A 16,345-nucleotide genomic window follows, 5' to 3' on the forward strand; every position below is an offset into this window, starting at 1 on the left:
TATTGAACACATTATCTCTCAAATTTAGTATTAGCCAGTCCATCGTTGTTACAGTACTTTTATTTTGCATTTTTAGATTAACCGCCTGTCCTCTTCCATACATTTGTGAGACAGAAACAAATAAACCATACTTGAATATCGCTTTTTCCCAACTGAAGTATGGTGATATAACATTTTTCAGTCCAATTTATAACATAAGAATATGATAACGATTCTGCCAACATTTACAACTAAACTGTTGGGCTGTGGAGGGCTTGGCCATGAAAGGTCTCTCATCAGGAACCTACGGAAGCATAACGTATTCAATTGAGAGAAAAAAATTTGCCCTGTTTTCCTGAAACTAATGAGATGATTATCTCGGAAATTCTTAGAAAAGCTTTCAAAATCCTCACTGTGGTAATGCAGCCATCTGAATTTCGTTGCACCTAAAGTAGTGTAATTATGGTAACGACGGCCTCCGAGAGAGGCGAAGGTCCCGTCTTTCATGTTCTTTCTGTTTTATGAACATAATGCGTTGTACTTTTTTCTCATGTTTGACCTGTTTTATTTTGCCAATAGGTTATCAGATAAATTCTAAAAATTGCTGGTCCAGATATCCTCTCTAACAGTATTAAAAACGAGTCATCCCACTGAACCTGTTAGTGGAAATTCCAAACTAAAATAACCTCTTAGCTCTGTAGGCTGTCTGGTTTGTTTGTTTCATCTATTTTTGGGCTTTGATGAAATATTTGTGCCTGTCCTGAGGTGCCTGCGCAAAGTCGACAAACTATTAACAATACCATCTCTATTACTTAAAGACACAAGTATCTCTCAATGTTTCAAACCAAAACCAAAATGAAACTGGATTTAACTAAACAGGCGGAACATGTTTACTTCAAGCTCTCAAGTAGGAATGAGAGCTTCTCTTGGGATTTCGTTAGTTCAGAAAAACAGAGCAGAATGATATTTTTTCCATGAAAACCTTTCTCAGAATTTCCGACATAATTATCTCGTTAATTTAGAAAAACAGGGCAATTTTATTTATTTTTTTCTGATGTGAATGCATTTCGCTTCTGTAGGAAACCATTCACTCTTTGTACAAAAGTTTTTTCCAGTGTGTGTGTGTGTGTGTGTGTGTTTGTGTCTCAAATGGGCTTTTAGACAGTGCCTTTCTAGTGCAGCATCTTTGACAAAGATCTAGAGTAAATAATGGCCTAACTTCAATTTGAAGTAATTTACACCTGTCCAGTGAAATTGTGGCCAGTCTTGTTTTTCTTAAAATCTAAAAGAACGTGCCAAGCGGATTGCTCTCCTTCTAACTGTAATATTTTTAGTTAGGTCTTAGCTAAACAGCAAAGATGTTCACTAAACACTGCAGAGAGTGCTGTTAACAGTCCTCTAGGATCAATCTCTTTGTTCCCTTGACCATCAGGGGCTGGTTCTTATCCATAATCGAAATACATTGAAAATAATTTGATTACATTTTTTAGCCCTGTCTTACATCAAAGATCAACTTTTCCCACTCCAAATTATTTTAATATGGTCAACCATTCAATACTTTGGCAGTACATATGGCAGTAGATGGTTATATAAAATCAGCACATGCGGCTTATTGTAAATATTCTGTATTTAAACAACATTACCAACTGCGTGTCTTTGCCTCTCCTTCTGCAGGAGGCCATCAACCTGCTGGAGCCCATGACCAATGACCCGGTAAACTATGTGAGACAGGGCGCCCTCATTGCCTCTGCCCTCATCATGATCCAGCAGACTGAAGTCACCTGTCCCAAGGTATGTTGTGCAAAATGTTTGGATTTTTCTGTACTTTTTTTGTTCTACATCCTTTTTTTACAATGCATTTTTAGAATTTTGAATCTTTCTCGTTTATCATTAAGGAAATTGACAGTTTTGGTGCAAAATAGACCTTTGAAACAGCAAAAGCGTTTCCATTTGAATGTGAACCAGTTTGTAAAAAGATACAGAGTTAGAAAGCCTGTGTTTTGTCTCGGTGTCTGTGAAATAACAACATTTCTGTGACTCTTAAAATGATGTCTAATACCACGGAGACCAGAGCCTTTGCTGAGTAAAGAGTGAGAGGGGGGGAAAAGGGGCAGACTTGACTGAAAACAGAAACATCAGGTTTGTGAAGACATAAGGAAAGAAATCTGTGTCATGGAAGACTGGAGAGTAACTAGTCCAGGCATAACTGCACGCACTCACCCTTGGAGCACCTCATGCTTTTTCATAGACGGTTAAGAAATACCAGACACATTTTCAAAGACTCCTCATCTGCACAGCAACAGTGCTTAAAGCTTAAGGCGGTATGCAGGATTGTGCAAGAGGTAGTTGAGCATCAGGAGGTATTACATCCATGACTGTTTATTTTAAAGTCCCAGTCTTTGTAATTTACAGATCTGCGTCACATTTGTAGACAGCAGTCTCAGGCCTCTAGTCTGAGGGTGGTAAATTGGCCAAATTGACTGATAAATACCTAGCATAGTGTTTACTCGAAGTTTCACTCCGGCTATCGAGATATGCCGTTAGTGACGGGACTCCCACAGGCACTGCACCATCGCCAGGCGTGTGGCAGCGCTGATGTTGCTGTATCATGCAGCTTGCTGACAGTGTGCAAGTTTGACAAATGCATTACAGCTGTGACGGCCACATTCAAGTGGCAAACATATACTGTGCCTTCCTCTTTGACTGACTTTTACTGAGATGGCAAAATAAAATGCATGTACACACACACACACCCTCTGCAGGATTTTAAAGCATGAGGTGAGTCTTAGATAGTCATTGCATTCAAAGGAAGGATTCCACAAGTTGAGGCTGAACACATTCTTACTAGTTGTGTAATGGTATTTCTGGTATGGTATTTCTCTAGAACCTGGATATTTTGTTCCACTTTACAAGCAATTAACAATAATATGTTTATGTTCACATTTTGACAATTTCATTGGATTCTAAATTTCACGTTAAATAGAAAGAGACGAGAAAATAAAAGTCCTTATTATATACTATAATTCTGAAATTTGAAGAAAATAACATGTCTCTAATCAAAACAATAAAATCTTGTGGTTGGGCAGTAGTGTCTCTCGATTATGAGTTGTTTTAACACATTTCCTCTTCCCTCGCTATTTTAGGTGAACCAGTTCAGACAGCTTTATGCAAAGGTGATCAACGACAAGCATGATGATGTTATGGCCAAATTCGGGGCCATCCTGGCCCAGGGAATCCTCGACGCAGGTCAGTGTACAAACAGAGGGGCACAAGGCTTGTTTACATTTGGAAAAGAGACTGGTATTTAGAAACATGGTCTGTTAACTGGAATGACACCAGTTTGATCCCCTCACTGGGTTTATCCCGGTCTGTCACTGAGCAAGAGATCAAAGTGGTATATAACCACCTACCTCTGTGCCTTCATCCCTCAGTGGATGTGAAAAAGACCCAAATTCTTAATTACACTGTAAAACAAGTGAACAGCTCTAATTGTTAGGTGGGTTTGTGTGCGTGTGTCTTAATTTGAGTCCCTTTACGCTCAAGCAAACACGAAGTAACCCTCTACGGCTGACCACCCGCGCACTGCGTCTCTGGAACAGATCATGCTATGGCGCATTAGCGCCTGTCGGTCCTAGTTCGGCTCAACTCTGCTCTCAGCCATATGGAGTGTCGGTGTCCCCCTGGTGATTACTGTTTGTCTGATAGTCTCTCTGTTTGTGTGTCTGTGCGGGTGTTTGTAGACACAAGCATACAGGGTGTGTTTGTGTGTGTGAGGTCCTAGAGAGCTGCACATCATCACATGGGGAGCTACACACACTCTCACACACGCAGAGCACACCCATATTCACATGTATACACAAGCCCTCAATGCAGGCAGGAGAAGAAACCCATTCTCTAGCACTAACATAAAACCCTGTGTGCTAAGCCAGAAAGAAACCAGCTATGTTTACACACCGCTGTCTAAATACACTATCAGGTGTTGCAACTTACACAAAGTGTAGCCAGTCTTAAGTATTTGCACCATTACTCGAAGGGGCGAGTGTTGTAACTCCCGAGCATTTTTCACCAGTCGCAAAATTGCTTCTCGATTAATTCCACCCCTCCCGCAGCACACTATTTGATGGTTATTGTGTTTTGAACAGATTAGCCATCTTGATGACAGGAAGGACCTAAATCATATATCAAATCAGGCACATAAACCGCAATAAACTCTGCGAACATGCCAAGATGACCCTGCGTGAGACCATCCAGACAAACTCTGACCGCTGGTGTCATTTTTCAGACTCTAGACAGACACTCCTTCCTCTCCCCCCACCCTCCTCCTCCTCCTCCTCCTCCTCCTCCCCTCCAAACTCTAGCTTTCAGTGCTTACCCATGTTTCAGGACAGCTCCAGTGTGGAGCTTACAGTTTAAACACATTCAGGCAGGAAACAAACCACTCCTGTTTGAATGTCAGACATGCTGAAGCTTGTGTGGTCAGAATGTTTTAGTATTCTGGTTCTTCTAGGGAATTAGGTTTTTGAGGTGCAGGGGTAATTGTATTTAATTTGACAGGCGGAGGCGATTAGAGCTCAGTTTCATGATCATTGGTCCTTATTACTCAGGAAATGTTAGTCTCTGTCCCTCTCCATCTCACCTCTCCATGTTTAGCTCCCATTTACAGACCCTCCCTCACTAATTGACACAATCCATTAATTAGTTTTAATCAGTGGTTTCTGTCTCAGTTGTGTAATGAAACACACCATGCTCTCATCGTTCAGGATTCACAGGATTCAGACTTTTCAAACCGGTACAACAAGCAGGCTGGTTGTTGATGTAGTCACATAACACTTTTAAGGAATCACTACTATCCCCTCTGCCTCTCTCTCTCACCAACTCCTTGGAATGAAAATTGCCCTGCCAAACTACGAGTTGGCAAAAACAGCAGCTCGTGGGAACCCGCTAGTCAAGTGCACTCAACCTCTTCCCAGGTTTTTAAGAGACTCTTAAGCTCCTAGTTGTGGCGCAGCAAGTAGCCTGCGTGACTCATTCTGGCCGACGCTCAATCTGTTAGACCCGAGTGGTTTCACCACTGCTTCAGATGTCAAGATATGGTCCCACTAATAAATTATTTCAGTGACCTCAGAAAAGAGAGGGAGCAAAGCAAGATAACAGCAGATGATTTAAATGGTATTGTCTGGACTTGTTTTATTTTTAGTCAGACCGCCAACTCCCTGGTAACCGACACTTCCAAAGAACCCTTTTCTTTTCATCCCCACTGAAATAACAGAGTCATCCTGGTTACCTCCTCTCACCTCTTCCTCCTCTCCCACTCCCTCTGCCTTCACTAATGCGGTCCCTCCCTACTGTTCATCCTAGAAAGGCAGAGGGCAAATGTTACACTTTTTTACTGCTTCAAGTGACACTTCAGTCAGCTCCAGTGATGCACATAAATTGACCCAAATAGCTTTCTGGTAGGACACACCCTAACCCCAGTGACACCTGTCAAGTTGTACATAAATTCCCCCACACAGAGAGACATACTCTTCCTTACAAGGAAATTGGTTCACTTTTTCAGATTGGCATTACAATATCACTACATCATTTCACTTCTGTAGCAGTCGAATTATTTACTTGATCCTAATCTAACAACGTCTGTAGTCTGAAACAACGGCCTCATCAAAGAACCACTTATACAAGCAGCTTAGTTCTTAAAAGGCAAGTACGAGTGAGACAGGTGGTCCTGTCTGGTTCTCTCGTTGGAGTCATGAACAGTTCGTCTCTCATTTGTTTGACTTAGAATCATAATGTCTTAATCTGAATGAATTTGGATCACTAAAAAACAACTAAAACAAACTAGCAAAATTAATATTCTGTTCGCTGGTTTTCATCAGCTATCATGGCTTGAGATGTTGGTCAGATGTGCTGATGTTTATCGGCACATTTTGGTGCAACAACTTAGTTGTTAGGAAACTTCTCTCACAGCCTCATGTTCTTTCTGCAGGTCTCTGTCCTGCATCATCTTCTCTTGCATCTGACTGTTTAACCTCACCTATTGTAGGCTGAAATATTCTCTCGTCAAATATCGTTAACTGTAATATTCCTCCCATCACGGACCTCTTTGCTTTAGAAGGATGTTTTTTATTCAGCACAGCGCCGCTCTGACGATGCTGTCGGCAGCTGTATATAATAATTGTTTGTCCTAAAGGGTCCCTGTTATCTCCTGCTTTTCTTAAAATTCCTCTTCATTTCACGTTACACAAAGTATAGTGGGTCTAATCAGTAGAGAACTCTATTGTAAACTGTGATGAAAATTGTCCATCTGTTGCAGGTAACAGAACATCTTCATGGATTGGTACATAAAGTCTGGATGAAAATCATTTAAAAACCTATATATGCCTATATATTAATTCTTGGTTTAAGTCAAAGTTAAAACAACAAGCCGTTTTTATAGTCCGTAACTACCTCAACATTCCTGGAAAAAGCATCTGACACACCTCCTTTGATGAAGATCAATTATTTAATCTCCGGTGCGGCTCGTATCTAGTAATCAGGCGATATATTTTAATTTAAATGCAGGATGTTGTAGACAATGCATTCCTTGGTTTAATTGGCTTCCCAGCAGGTCCAGGTAATTGAGATCCTGCCCCAGGATCAACAAATCAGACCGGCTGAAGCCAAAAGACAACCTTCTCAGGGTGGTGGCCATCCTGGTCTGTGCCCGCATTAACCTCCAGCTTACATTTTACATTTCACGCCAAGTTGAAGTGGGTTCATAATCAGCAGTGATGAGTGTCACATCAACATAAAGCTGCTTTATTCATTCAGCATATTGTGTTTTCTCAGATCATAGCATAGTCAACATAGCTCTCATGTGTCCATATTCAAATCTAAACTGATGGTTTAGATTTTCTACCTGTTGTGAAATTGGCTTCTACTGAGCAGTATGTATTTTTAACCTTTTTATATATCAGGGATACGTAAGGATTGCTGAAGGTTTGCTGAGGTTGGCAGAGCGGTCATGCTCCTGTTCAGCACTTCTCTTGTTTGCTGAGCGTGCATGCACACACTTATTCAACCCTGACCTGATTCCCATTCATACAAAGCCTCACCATTCATAATAAACTTTATATAAGCCTCGCCATTGAGTCAAAAGTCCATCTCGCCAGTAGTTGGTACATAATGCAGCATTAAGTCTGTTATGTCAGAGAGACAACACTACTGTAGAGCTTCTCTAAACTGGTTGCCAGCAAATTTAACAGTTTCTTTGAAGATTTTACCTACTGTATCACCAACAAGGTTTATTTCTGTCTAGCAATGTGCTTGATACATTTTGATAACAAAATTTCGTTCTAAGTTAAATTGTTGTTCTCTAATGCACTTTCTTTATAGAAATGTGACTGTGTACCAAGTAAATGGAAAAATGCCAGTGCACAGTGCTTTGTGTCATGTGTTGAGACCGAGGCTGTATCCTTGTATACTTGTACAAATAAAGTGAAGCGAAAACTAGCTTCACATTCAGTCTGAAGGTACTTTTTTGATCTAGCAACTTCAGTAGTTGATGCTCATTTGCCTATGGACAGACACGTCTGGGTAAATATGATATATATGTGTGTAGTGAGATTTTTTGGAATAAGCTGACGTCATCTGGTGATTAACCAACATTGTCTAGGTTTGTTGATACTGAAACCACCTTTAACCCTTCTGGCTTCTGTTGGTCTAGGTGGACGTAACGTGACCATCTCTCTGCAGTCCAGGACGGGTCACACTCACATGCCGTCAGTGGTGGGCCTGCTAGTCTTCACCCAGTTCTGGTTCTGGTTCCCCCTCTCCCACTTCCTGTCATTGGCCTTTACACCCACCGCTATAATCTGCCTCAACAAGGACCTCAAGGTACTAAAGTGGCTGATTTCTTTGTGATTGATGTGTCAGAACAAATACTGTGAGTGTGTGTGATCTTTTTCCAGCATTTTAAAAAATGGCAGCTAAATTTGTCTGGTGAGTTTGCATTTGGTGCAGAAAATATAAAAAAATATAACGAGGCCCTCCTGACTGTGGGCCTGCTCTGGGCCCCCTGCCACTCGCATACTGATGCCAAGGGATCAGTGTGACATATCGGGGGATCTTAAAGAAATATTAGATGGGCATTATGTCTTCATTGCTACGTGAATCAGCAGCACCTGACACCAGGGACACCAATACACTTTTGTGCAACCCAAGCTTTACAAGGCACTGGAGAATATACTGGGTGTAAAGCCCCAAATAATACACAAGGGATCGAGTGCAGAAGGCGGTTGGGGAACAGCAGAGTTTGATAGACTTAGTGCGGCACCATGCCAAGGCTCCCCAGCACCTGTTTAACTACACAGCACAAGCTATTACAGGCTTTGTTTATCACCTCAGGACAAAGAACATCCTTGTCACTCACCACTTGTTCTTCTTAAGTAACAATGTTTTGCTGTACAAGAGAAATTACTGCTACTAAAGCAGGCATCAAGCCACTCCACCGCCTCACTGATCATCCCGCCTCCACACTGCAGTGTAACAGCTGAATTATGAGGTGATATAAAATAAGACGTCCCCTCTGGTCACATCTTTGTACTGCTCTGTTCCACTATAGAGACGGTTTAATCATTATGTTTCAGAGCCTTGTTGTAATTCGAAGGCTCACACTAAACAGAAGGCACCTGGTGATGCTGCGGCTGGAGATTTTCTTTTATGTTTGTCTACGTAAAGTTGACAGAGCGCTTTTTCATTTTTACATAGAGTTAAGGCAGCAGGTATTAGAAGAAACGCCTTATTAAAGAGCAACTCCCTCTTTTGCCTTTAACCGGTTAACCGGTTAAATGTACATTTAACTTTAAAACTTAACTAATCAAACAAAGCAAGTTCTTTTATGTTCAACCAAAATGAAGCTGTGTAGCAAGTAGAGTCTAAAACCAGCAAGTCAGTATTGAAAGTCTGACATTTGAGAAGACGTTAAGCTGCCAAATTTTGGAGCAGCTTTTGATGTGACATTTTCTTTTCTGCAAAAACAGAAGAAATGTTGTGTATCCAGTGTCTGATTTGTGCTCATCCCAAATTCACGTCTCACTATTAGTTCACCATTCAGCCTGAATCTGTCTTTTTGAAACGGACAGCATAAGTTCACTCAGTATCCGAACAAACCCCCGATCAAACAGTATCTGTTACTTAATGACCTTTCTCACAGACGTTCTCTTTTAGGAGTCTCTCTAAAAGAACCAAAAGTGTTTATAACTCTACTGGCTGGTTTATATCTTCTCACTGTTATTTTAACTAAGAAAAATCAACAAGTTGGAGCTGCATGTGGGACTAAAGTTGGCTAGTAGTGGGGAGTTAAGCCCTCAGTTGATTTCAGCGTTAAATAAAGCTGTTGATAGATTTTAATTGTAAGTCTTTCTGGTTGAGCTTCACAGTTCATTCTTGACCTTGGAAACAACAGTATAACAGTCCGACCTTTAGGACCATGAGGTCTTTCTGGGTTTACTCACATGATTGTAAGTCGACACTGATCGTTGTTAAAACCTCACTACAACAATGAGGTCAGCTAAAAAAATCTTAGATAAATATGTAAAACATGGTTTGTTTCCATCAAATTGAATTGTGTTTTCATTTAAACAAGATTAGGAAACTACAGCCATACGCCGTGAGTCTATGTGATGTTTACCATCTTAGCTTAGCATATAAAATTGATTTTTATTAAACATCTGTAGAAATAAAGTGACCGTCTTTCTGTCTTCTTCCTCAGATGCCCAAGGTGCAGTACCGCTCCAACTGTAAGCCCTCCACCTTCGCCTACCCACCAGCTCTGGAGGTTCCCAAGGAGAAAGAGAAGGAGAAGGTGAGAGCTCAGGCGCCACACAACACATCAGCTTGTTTTGCTTTCCCTTTTTCTGAAATAATTAGTTGAGGGTAGCTGACCTCGCTTCATATTGATTTGTGAATAATTTTGAACCCTCCTTGTCAGACTCATCATTTTCTTGCCCGTCATGTTTATTATTTTAGCATCTCTGGCCTATTTTTCTGAGTTGCTTCATTTCAAAGTCCTAGATGCTTTTGTGATTGAAGAACAAGCAGCGGTTATTTTGTGGTTGACTAGTTTTGTACGTTTCAAGCCATGTTTGTAGAAGGTCTGAGTGTCTATGGTTTTGTCTTACACTGTGGAAATGTCTCCGCTCTCTCTCTCTCTCTCTCTCTCTCCATCTCTCTCCCTCTTTCTGCATGGCAGGTATCCACTGCTGTTCTCTCCATCACAGCCAAAGCCAAGAAGAAGGAGAAGGAAAAGAAAGAAAAGGAGGAGGAGAAGATGGAAGTGGTGAGTGGAAATGCCCAGAAACCCTTTTCTTCTTCTCTACCAATAATCCTGTTTTATTTAGGATGAACACTACTTGATAAAATCACAACTACATGGCCACTTATATCCGAGGGTAGATTCATGCACACAGTCACATGGTTTGTCTTTTACTCTTTTAGAGAAGAAATAACAGTAGGTGTGTGTCAAAGTCTTCCTCTGTGTTTTCACTCTCACACACACACTCAGTGTCCAGAGCCAGTATAACTTTCATTGGGATTTTCTCTGAGCATTAGCAGCAGCGTTTGATCCACTCTGCCACGCTACATCTCAGCTCCGGTGCTGAGAGACGAGCCTGGAAACGTCCGTCTCGCTCACATCTCAGGCCTTTTGATTTATTTGGCTTATTGTGAAGGCGGCTGGGGGAGGGGGAGCGATCCGCTCACACTGGGGTCAGGCGGTTCAGAATTCACTGGTTGTCATTTTCCGTGACAGATTTATAGAGCCGACTTTGGTTTTTGAGGGTTTTGATTACAATTAGATCACCTATTTTGCTCTGATCTTTTTATTTCTTCACTAAATATATCAACACTAAAATATGTTGAGTTAGAATGGATGGAGATTGACAGGGAAAAAAAATATGGGCTCTGATAAATATACATTTAAATATTTAAAAAAAAAAAAAAGTATATTCATCATGAAAATGGTAGAAAAAAGGACTCATGTTAGTGTTGCAGAGGATGATGTACTATAGTTTGGTCTTAAATTACAAAACTAGTTTGTTACTGCCAGCTCCCTGTCCCTTTTGTTCTTGTGTGTCTTATTTTATGGGTTTCCAGTGTCTGCCTGATAGCCCAACAAATCATTTCCCAACAAGGTCGCCTGAGCAGGAGAGTACTGAGTCACAACAGAAAAAAAGGAAAACCAGAATTTATTAATAATAACTTCTACATACTGTCAAATAATGCCAGATGTGCACAAGAAAAATAGATCTCGAATGTAGTGTGAATATGGTGGATTTAAACAATGATTTGCAATTTTTGTTGAATTTATTACAAGAAAGAATTTATTACAATTTTATTTATACATGAAATATAAAAAGAGAGAGGGAGGGGACAGTAGAAGACGGACGGAAGAAGAAGAAGACACGACAGCGGAATCAGTGGGGAGAACGTAAAGAAAAGTAATAACGGAAAATGCTGATTATGTGTCTGCTGCGACAGGAGGTCCAGGAGGGCGAGAAGGAGAAGAAGGACGAGGAGAAGGAGAAAGAGAAGAAGAAGGAGGCGGAGCCAAACTTCCAGCTCCTCGAGAACCCGGCCAGAGTGATGCCAGCTCAGCTCAAAGTCCTCACCATGCCTGAGACCTGCCGCTACCAGCCCTTCAAACCGGTAACTAAACCCCTCTGTGTTGTCTGTGATGGATCAAAGTGCAGTTTAATTAGACGGGATACTATATACAGAATATGCGGTTACATTATTTAAAATTATTTATAGCACCATTACATCTAGGAATTCTGCAGAATTACAACATTTACACACAATAATATCACCTGAACATAACTTTTTTTATGATATTTAACAATGTAAAAGTATCTCAGAGAGGAGTTTTCCCTTAAAAATAAATTGTTCAGATCAGGATTCAGCCTCTTGGTTGATTTTGGCCCGTCGAATATCTACAACTCCAGAAACTCTGCACTCTTCAGGCCTATAAACCAGATGACTGCGGTGCTGCTGTAAATGTTGACAGTTTTCCGCAGTAAATTGCAGGGCGATGCAAAGTCACCCAATCAGCGCTCACCCCAGTCTTGTTAAGATGAAGTATTGTTTGATTTTGTGTCCAGCAAGCTAAGCTCAGAGTATTACATTGTATGACTTATTGTATCAAATGCCAAAATGGTGTCTTTGCTCTGCTAAAAAAAAAAAAAAATTTTATACCACTTTCCTTTAAAGGGTTTGTTTTTCCATTCAAAGGCAGGTTGAGGAAGTGAGAAGTTTTACAGACTTATCTTGAAATCTGGTTCATGTCTGGTGGTTTGTTGAAAACTTATTATGTGGATCAGCTTGAATTAATATGAAGTTTCCTGTCTTGTCGTCAGTGATGCTGAACATCTCCACAAATTAATTATTTTAAACTTTTTTTTCTTTTTTCTTTTAGCACTTTTTTTGTTTTTTATAATTTTTTTGAAAGACAGTCATTCAACAACTACAGTGTTTTCAGCAGCATTCAGAGGGCAAAGTATCACACATTATGTAATACAAGTACTGTACATGTGAACACGTGTGGGTGTGGTAAATGCACAGAAAAAAGAAAAATAGAAAAAAAATAATTTAAAAAAAACATAATAATAAAAATAATAATGATTATTATGAGACCAGTCCCCAAAACTGCACAGTGCACTCCTTTCTGACCTTTACTTTTAAATAAATTAACCTCCTTTCCTCAGAATTTTATTTTTTTATTCTTTTTTTTTTTAGTCTACACTTGTTCGCTTCCTTTTCTCATCCCTTAAGCTATAAAACGTTTACAAAAGAGTGAAATATTTTTTATGGAGGCTCCATTCAGTGTGACACGTTTGGTATTTGTGGAGTGATTTGACCAGAATTTTGGATGCAGTCAAAGCCGAATTACCAAATAGGTAAAATGGGCACCGGACCCTGAGGGAAGGCCTTAAGGCTCCAGGTTCACATGTTGTGTTTGCAGTAATTTTGTTAATTGTAAATTTATTTGGTAATATTTGTGTGCACCACTAAAAGCACAGCCCCCCGTATTACAGGGGCCCGAAGTAAAAATCTGCTTTGAAAGCCTTTATTATTTCAGTTCATCCTGTGCTTACATGGTGCATATTGATTAATAAATGTGCGCTTAATCAAGTTACTAACTAACATGTACATACAATATACACAGAAAGTGGGAGAAATTGTAGAGTCAATTGAGGGCCACAGCTCATTCCTGCTTTGCGTCCCCCTGGAGAGTTAATCCGACTCTGGATGTGGACAATGTTTGTTGGTTCCAGCAGGATTTTTTTTGGTAGTGCTTTCTGCTTGGTCATTGTGGTTCCCCCAGGCCTTTACAACTGCGTAAAGGTTTTTTCAGCTATTACATAAGCATCACTGTCAACAGTGAGTAGTGAGATGTAAACAAATGAAAGTTCAACTTGTTCCGTTGACTTTGAGCGTTTGTAATTCAAACACAAATGTCAGTATAGTGGTCCTACTCAGCCCTTATTCCCTCACACCATTAGTGATTTTTCTTCCCTCTGTGTCGCCTCCAGCTCCACACAGGTGGGATCATCATCATGAAGGACACCAGCGAGGAAGAGGAGGAGCTGGTGGAGCCCGTCTCAGCTCACGGCCCCAAAATCGAGGAGGAAGAGCAGGAGCCAGAGCCCCCCGAGCCCTTCGAGTACATCGACGAGTAGAAATGCTCTCACCGCAGCGGTATGTTCACACAAATCATTCCTGAGCCTTGTTATTCATTCATAACTTAAGAAACCTGAAGTGTCCGCTGATGTTCACCACACTGGTCCCATTTCCCCAGTTGTTGGCACAGAAAAACCTGCTGCTGAACTGTTTGTCCTACCTGTCCCACCTCACAGGTTCAAACTGCCAAAATGTCATAAACGTGACATTTTAAGTCAGTTATTTTTTCCTTTACAGTTATATATCAACTGAATTTCCCTCCAGCACGTCTTTAAAGTTGGAACCAGCAGACAGCGAGGCCGCAGCAGTATTATTTTCACAGCTTAAAAAATCAAACTACTGGACAGACGTACGGTAGCATGGCTGCTCACAAAGTGAAAGTACAGTCAAGGTTGCATATAAAGCCGTACCTTTCACACCCACATAGCTGTCAGGCCGTCTTCATAAGAAGTAACGTTATGTGATAACGCACAATGCAGGTCTGTGCTGTTGTTTCCAAGCCTAACCTAGTTTCACCCGTCACTAACCGTGGAATGTAAACACCTCTGCCATCTCCCGACGCCAGCGGGGAGGGTAAACCTCCTCACTGTACTCGCCAATGAAGCTGGATGCTTAATGACTCCTGGCTGCTTGTTGTTTGTGTTGGATTGGCCGCAGCCTGCCTCCCATGTTGGAGTTTGCTGTTGCGTGTGATGAGACCGATGAGGTGTCAATGACCAAATTAGGGCCTGTGTGCGCACTATGTCATCCCTTTACGAGGTTCATGTGCCGCTTGACAGATTTAAACACAGCAGAGGCTGACATCAAGGGTTAGGTGTGTACGCCAAAGGCAGCGTGACTGAGTCATTAATGAAAAGTCACGGGTTTGATGCCCTTAACAGAACAGTGTCCAGTCACTGTGTCTTTGAAATCTATTTTTACCAACACAGTCCCGGCCTACCCATACAGGTGTTTTCACTCGAATTACCTGATAAGAACTCTTCTCAGGACTGTCTATGTGTGTTCAGACTCATCTGTTAGCTTTGCTGCGTCTGATGGGATCAGTCAACTCACAACTTTATTGTTCTTCAAATTGTTGTTCGGTGGCATCAGGTAACTCTCACCAAACTTCAACGTTAGTAGAGATTTGATCAGACGGAATAACTGGAAACACCTGTATGTGCATGTAAACGGCCTCTAAAGGACAATCATATTTTATCAAGTCTATCTGAAGACAATAGTCCAATCACAATGAGTACAATGAAACATTTTTTTGGTCACTGTAATTGTTCCTCCTCTTCATTTGGCCTTTTCCTAAAGTGAATCCAATGTAAGGGGTGGGGAACGCTTGTTAGGTTTAAAAATGACTTCAGCACTCAACTGAAGAGGTTATCTCCTTGAGTTAGTCTTTCTTACCCTCCTTCTACGTTTGTTGCACAAGTTTCCATGACATTAAACAGTGTTGTTGCTGGCAGTGTGCGTTGGAGTGCAACAGTTATTGTTCATCAACGATCCCATCAACCTCGCTGATACAAAATGAGTCATTCTGTGCATGTGACTTGTGTTATGTAATGCTGCGTTCATGTTCTCAGGTTGTATTTAGTGTAATAAACAAGTAAGCAAATAATAAGTTTACAAATTTTAAATGGTGTTCACATCAAGTCTCAGATGTCTCGATGCTTAATAATAAGTGACTGAAAACCAAACAGATGCCTCGAGTCAGCCAAAATCAATCAATTGAGGTAATTAAACCCAAATTTAATGGATATTGTAAAGTGTCGTCAGTGTTCAGTATTTGTAACCCTCACACGACCACGTCTTAGGTTGTCCAATGACATGAAGTCAAGTTGTGCAAGTCAACATGTCAGGTTTTTCCATCTCTACTATTCATCCTATATGACGTGAACGTGGCAGAAGCTCTGCGTCATTAAAAGAAAAAACTCCCACAGCCCAGTGGTTGGAGCATCGTGGGAAACCCCATTCAGAAAATTCTGTTTGCAAATAGTTTAAATTCACAACAGAGCATGTTAACTTTTATAGCTTTTATTTGATCATCTTTGACTTTTCTTTCAGATATTTCATGGTAGATGGAGTTAATCTAACCAGTGTGTTTTCTTCTCCTCAGGCATCAGAAGAACTGAGATCCAGCATGTTTGTCCAGTGAATCCCCTCCGTGAATCCACCTCCCCGATCTGCTTCCTCTTTTACACATTGCTTTTCTGTTTTGACTCATCATTTATTTTACATTCTCAAATTGTATAATTTTCTGTCCGTACAATAAAAATGATATATATTGGAAGCCGGAGAGTGTGTTTGAGTGGATATTTCACCAGCCGTGTATTGAAGAATCTCTCTAATCCCGTACATTTAGACTGGTTTACATTTTCAGTACTCAGCAGCAGCTGCTACAGTCTATCTCTGTACACTGAGCTCAGTCTGCTGTATAAATACTAAACAGCACTGGGTGGCGGGGATGAGACTGTGTGCTTTCAAGCAAATAGGAACTGAGTGTCTTAAAGGTCAAAAGTCAAGAAAACCATTAGTCTATAAAATCTGCCCCTGAGTGCTACTAAGATGTGTCCGATCCACTGTGATGGGACAAAAGAAAAGAACTCGGACTCAGTTTTTGGTTACTTCTACTTCAGATTGATGCAGTGACAGTTATATGAGACTC

At 40.8% G+C, this 16,345-nt stretch overlaps 1 protein-coding gene across 1 annotated transcript in view; it reads left to right on the forward strand.

Moving 5' to 3' along the window:
- The window catches only part of psmd1 (proteasome 26S subunit, non-ATPase 1), a 42,087-nt gene extending 26,113 nt beyond the window's left edge, over positions 1-15,974 (forward strand). Inside the window, exons 18-25 of the mRNA XM_042416941.1 lie at positions 1,654-1,770; positions 3,123-3,225; positions 7,682-7,851; positions 9,728-9,820; positions 10,208-10,294; positions 11,494-11,661; positions 13,545-13,710; positions 15,797-15,974. Of these exons, the coding sequence (XP_042272875.1) occupies positions 1,654-1,770; positions 3,123-3,225; positions 7,682-7,851; positions 9,728-9,820; positions 10,208-10,294; positions 11,494-11,661; positions 13,545-13,691 (885 nt within the window). The 3' untranslated portion in view covers positions 13,692-13,710; positions 15,797-15,974. The remainder of the gene's footprint in view (positions 1-1,653; positions 1,771-3,122; positions 3,226-7,681; positions 7,852-9,727; positions 9,821-10,207; positions 10,295-11,493; positions 11,662-13,544; positions 13,711-15,796) is intronic.
- The last annotated feature ends 371 nt before the right edge of the window (positions 15,975-16,345 follow it).

The sequence above is a fragment of the Thunnus maccoyii genome, chromosome 7, assembly GCF_910596095.1.
Source record: "Thunnus maccoyii chromosome 7, fThuMac1.1, whole genome shotgun sequence".
Taxonomy (NCBI): domain Eukaryota; kingdom Metazoa; phylum Chordata; class Actinopteri; order Scombriformes; family Scombridae; genus Thunnus; species Thunnus maccoyii.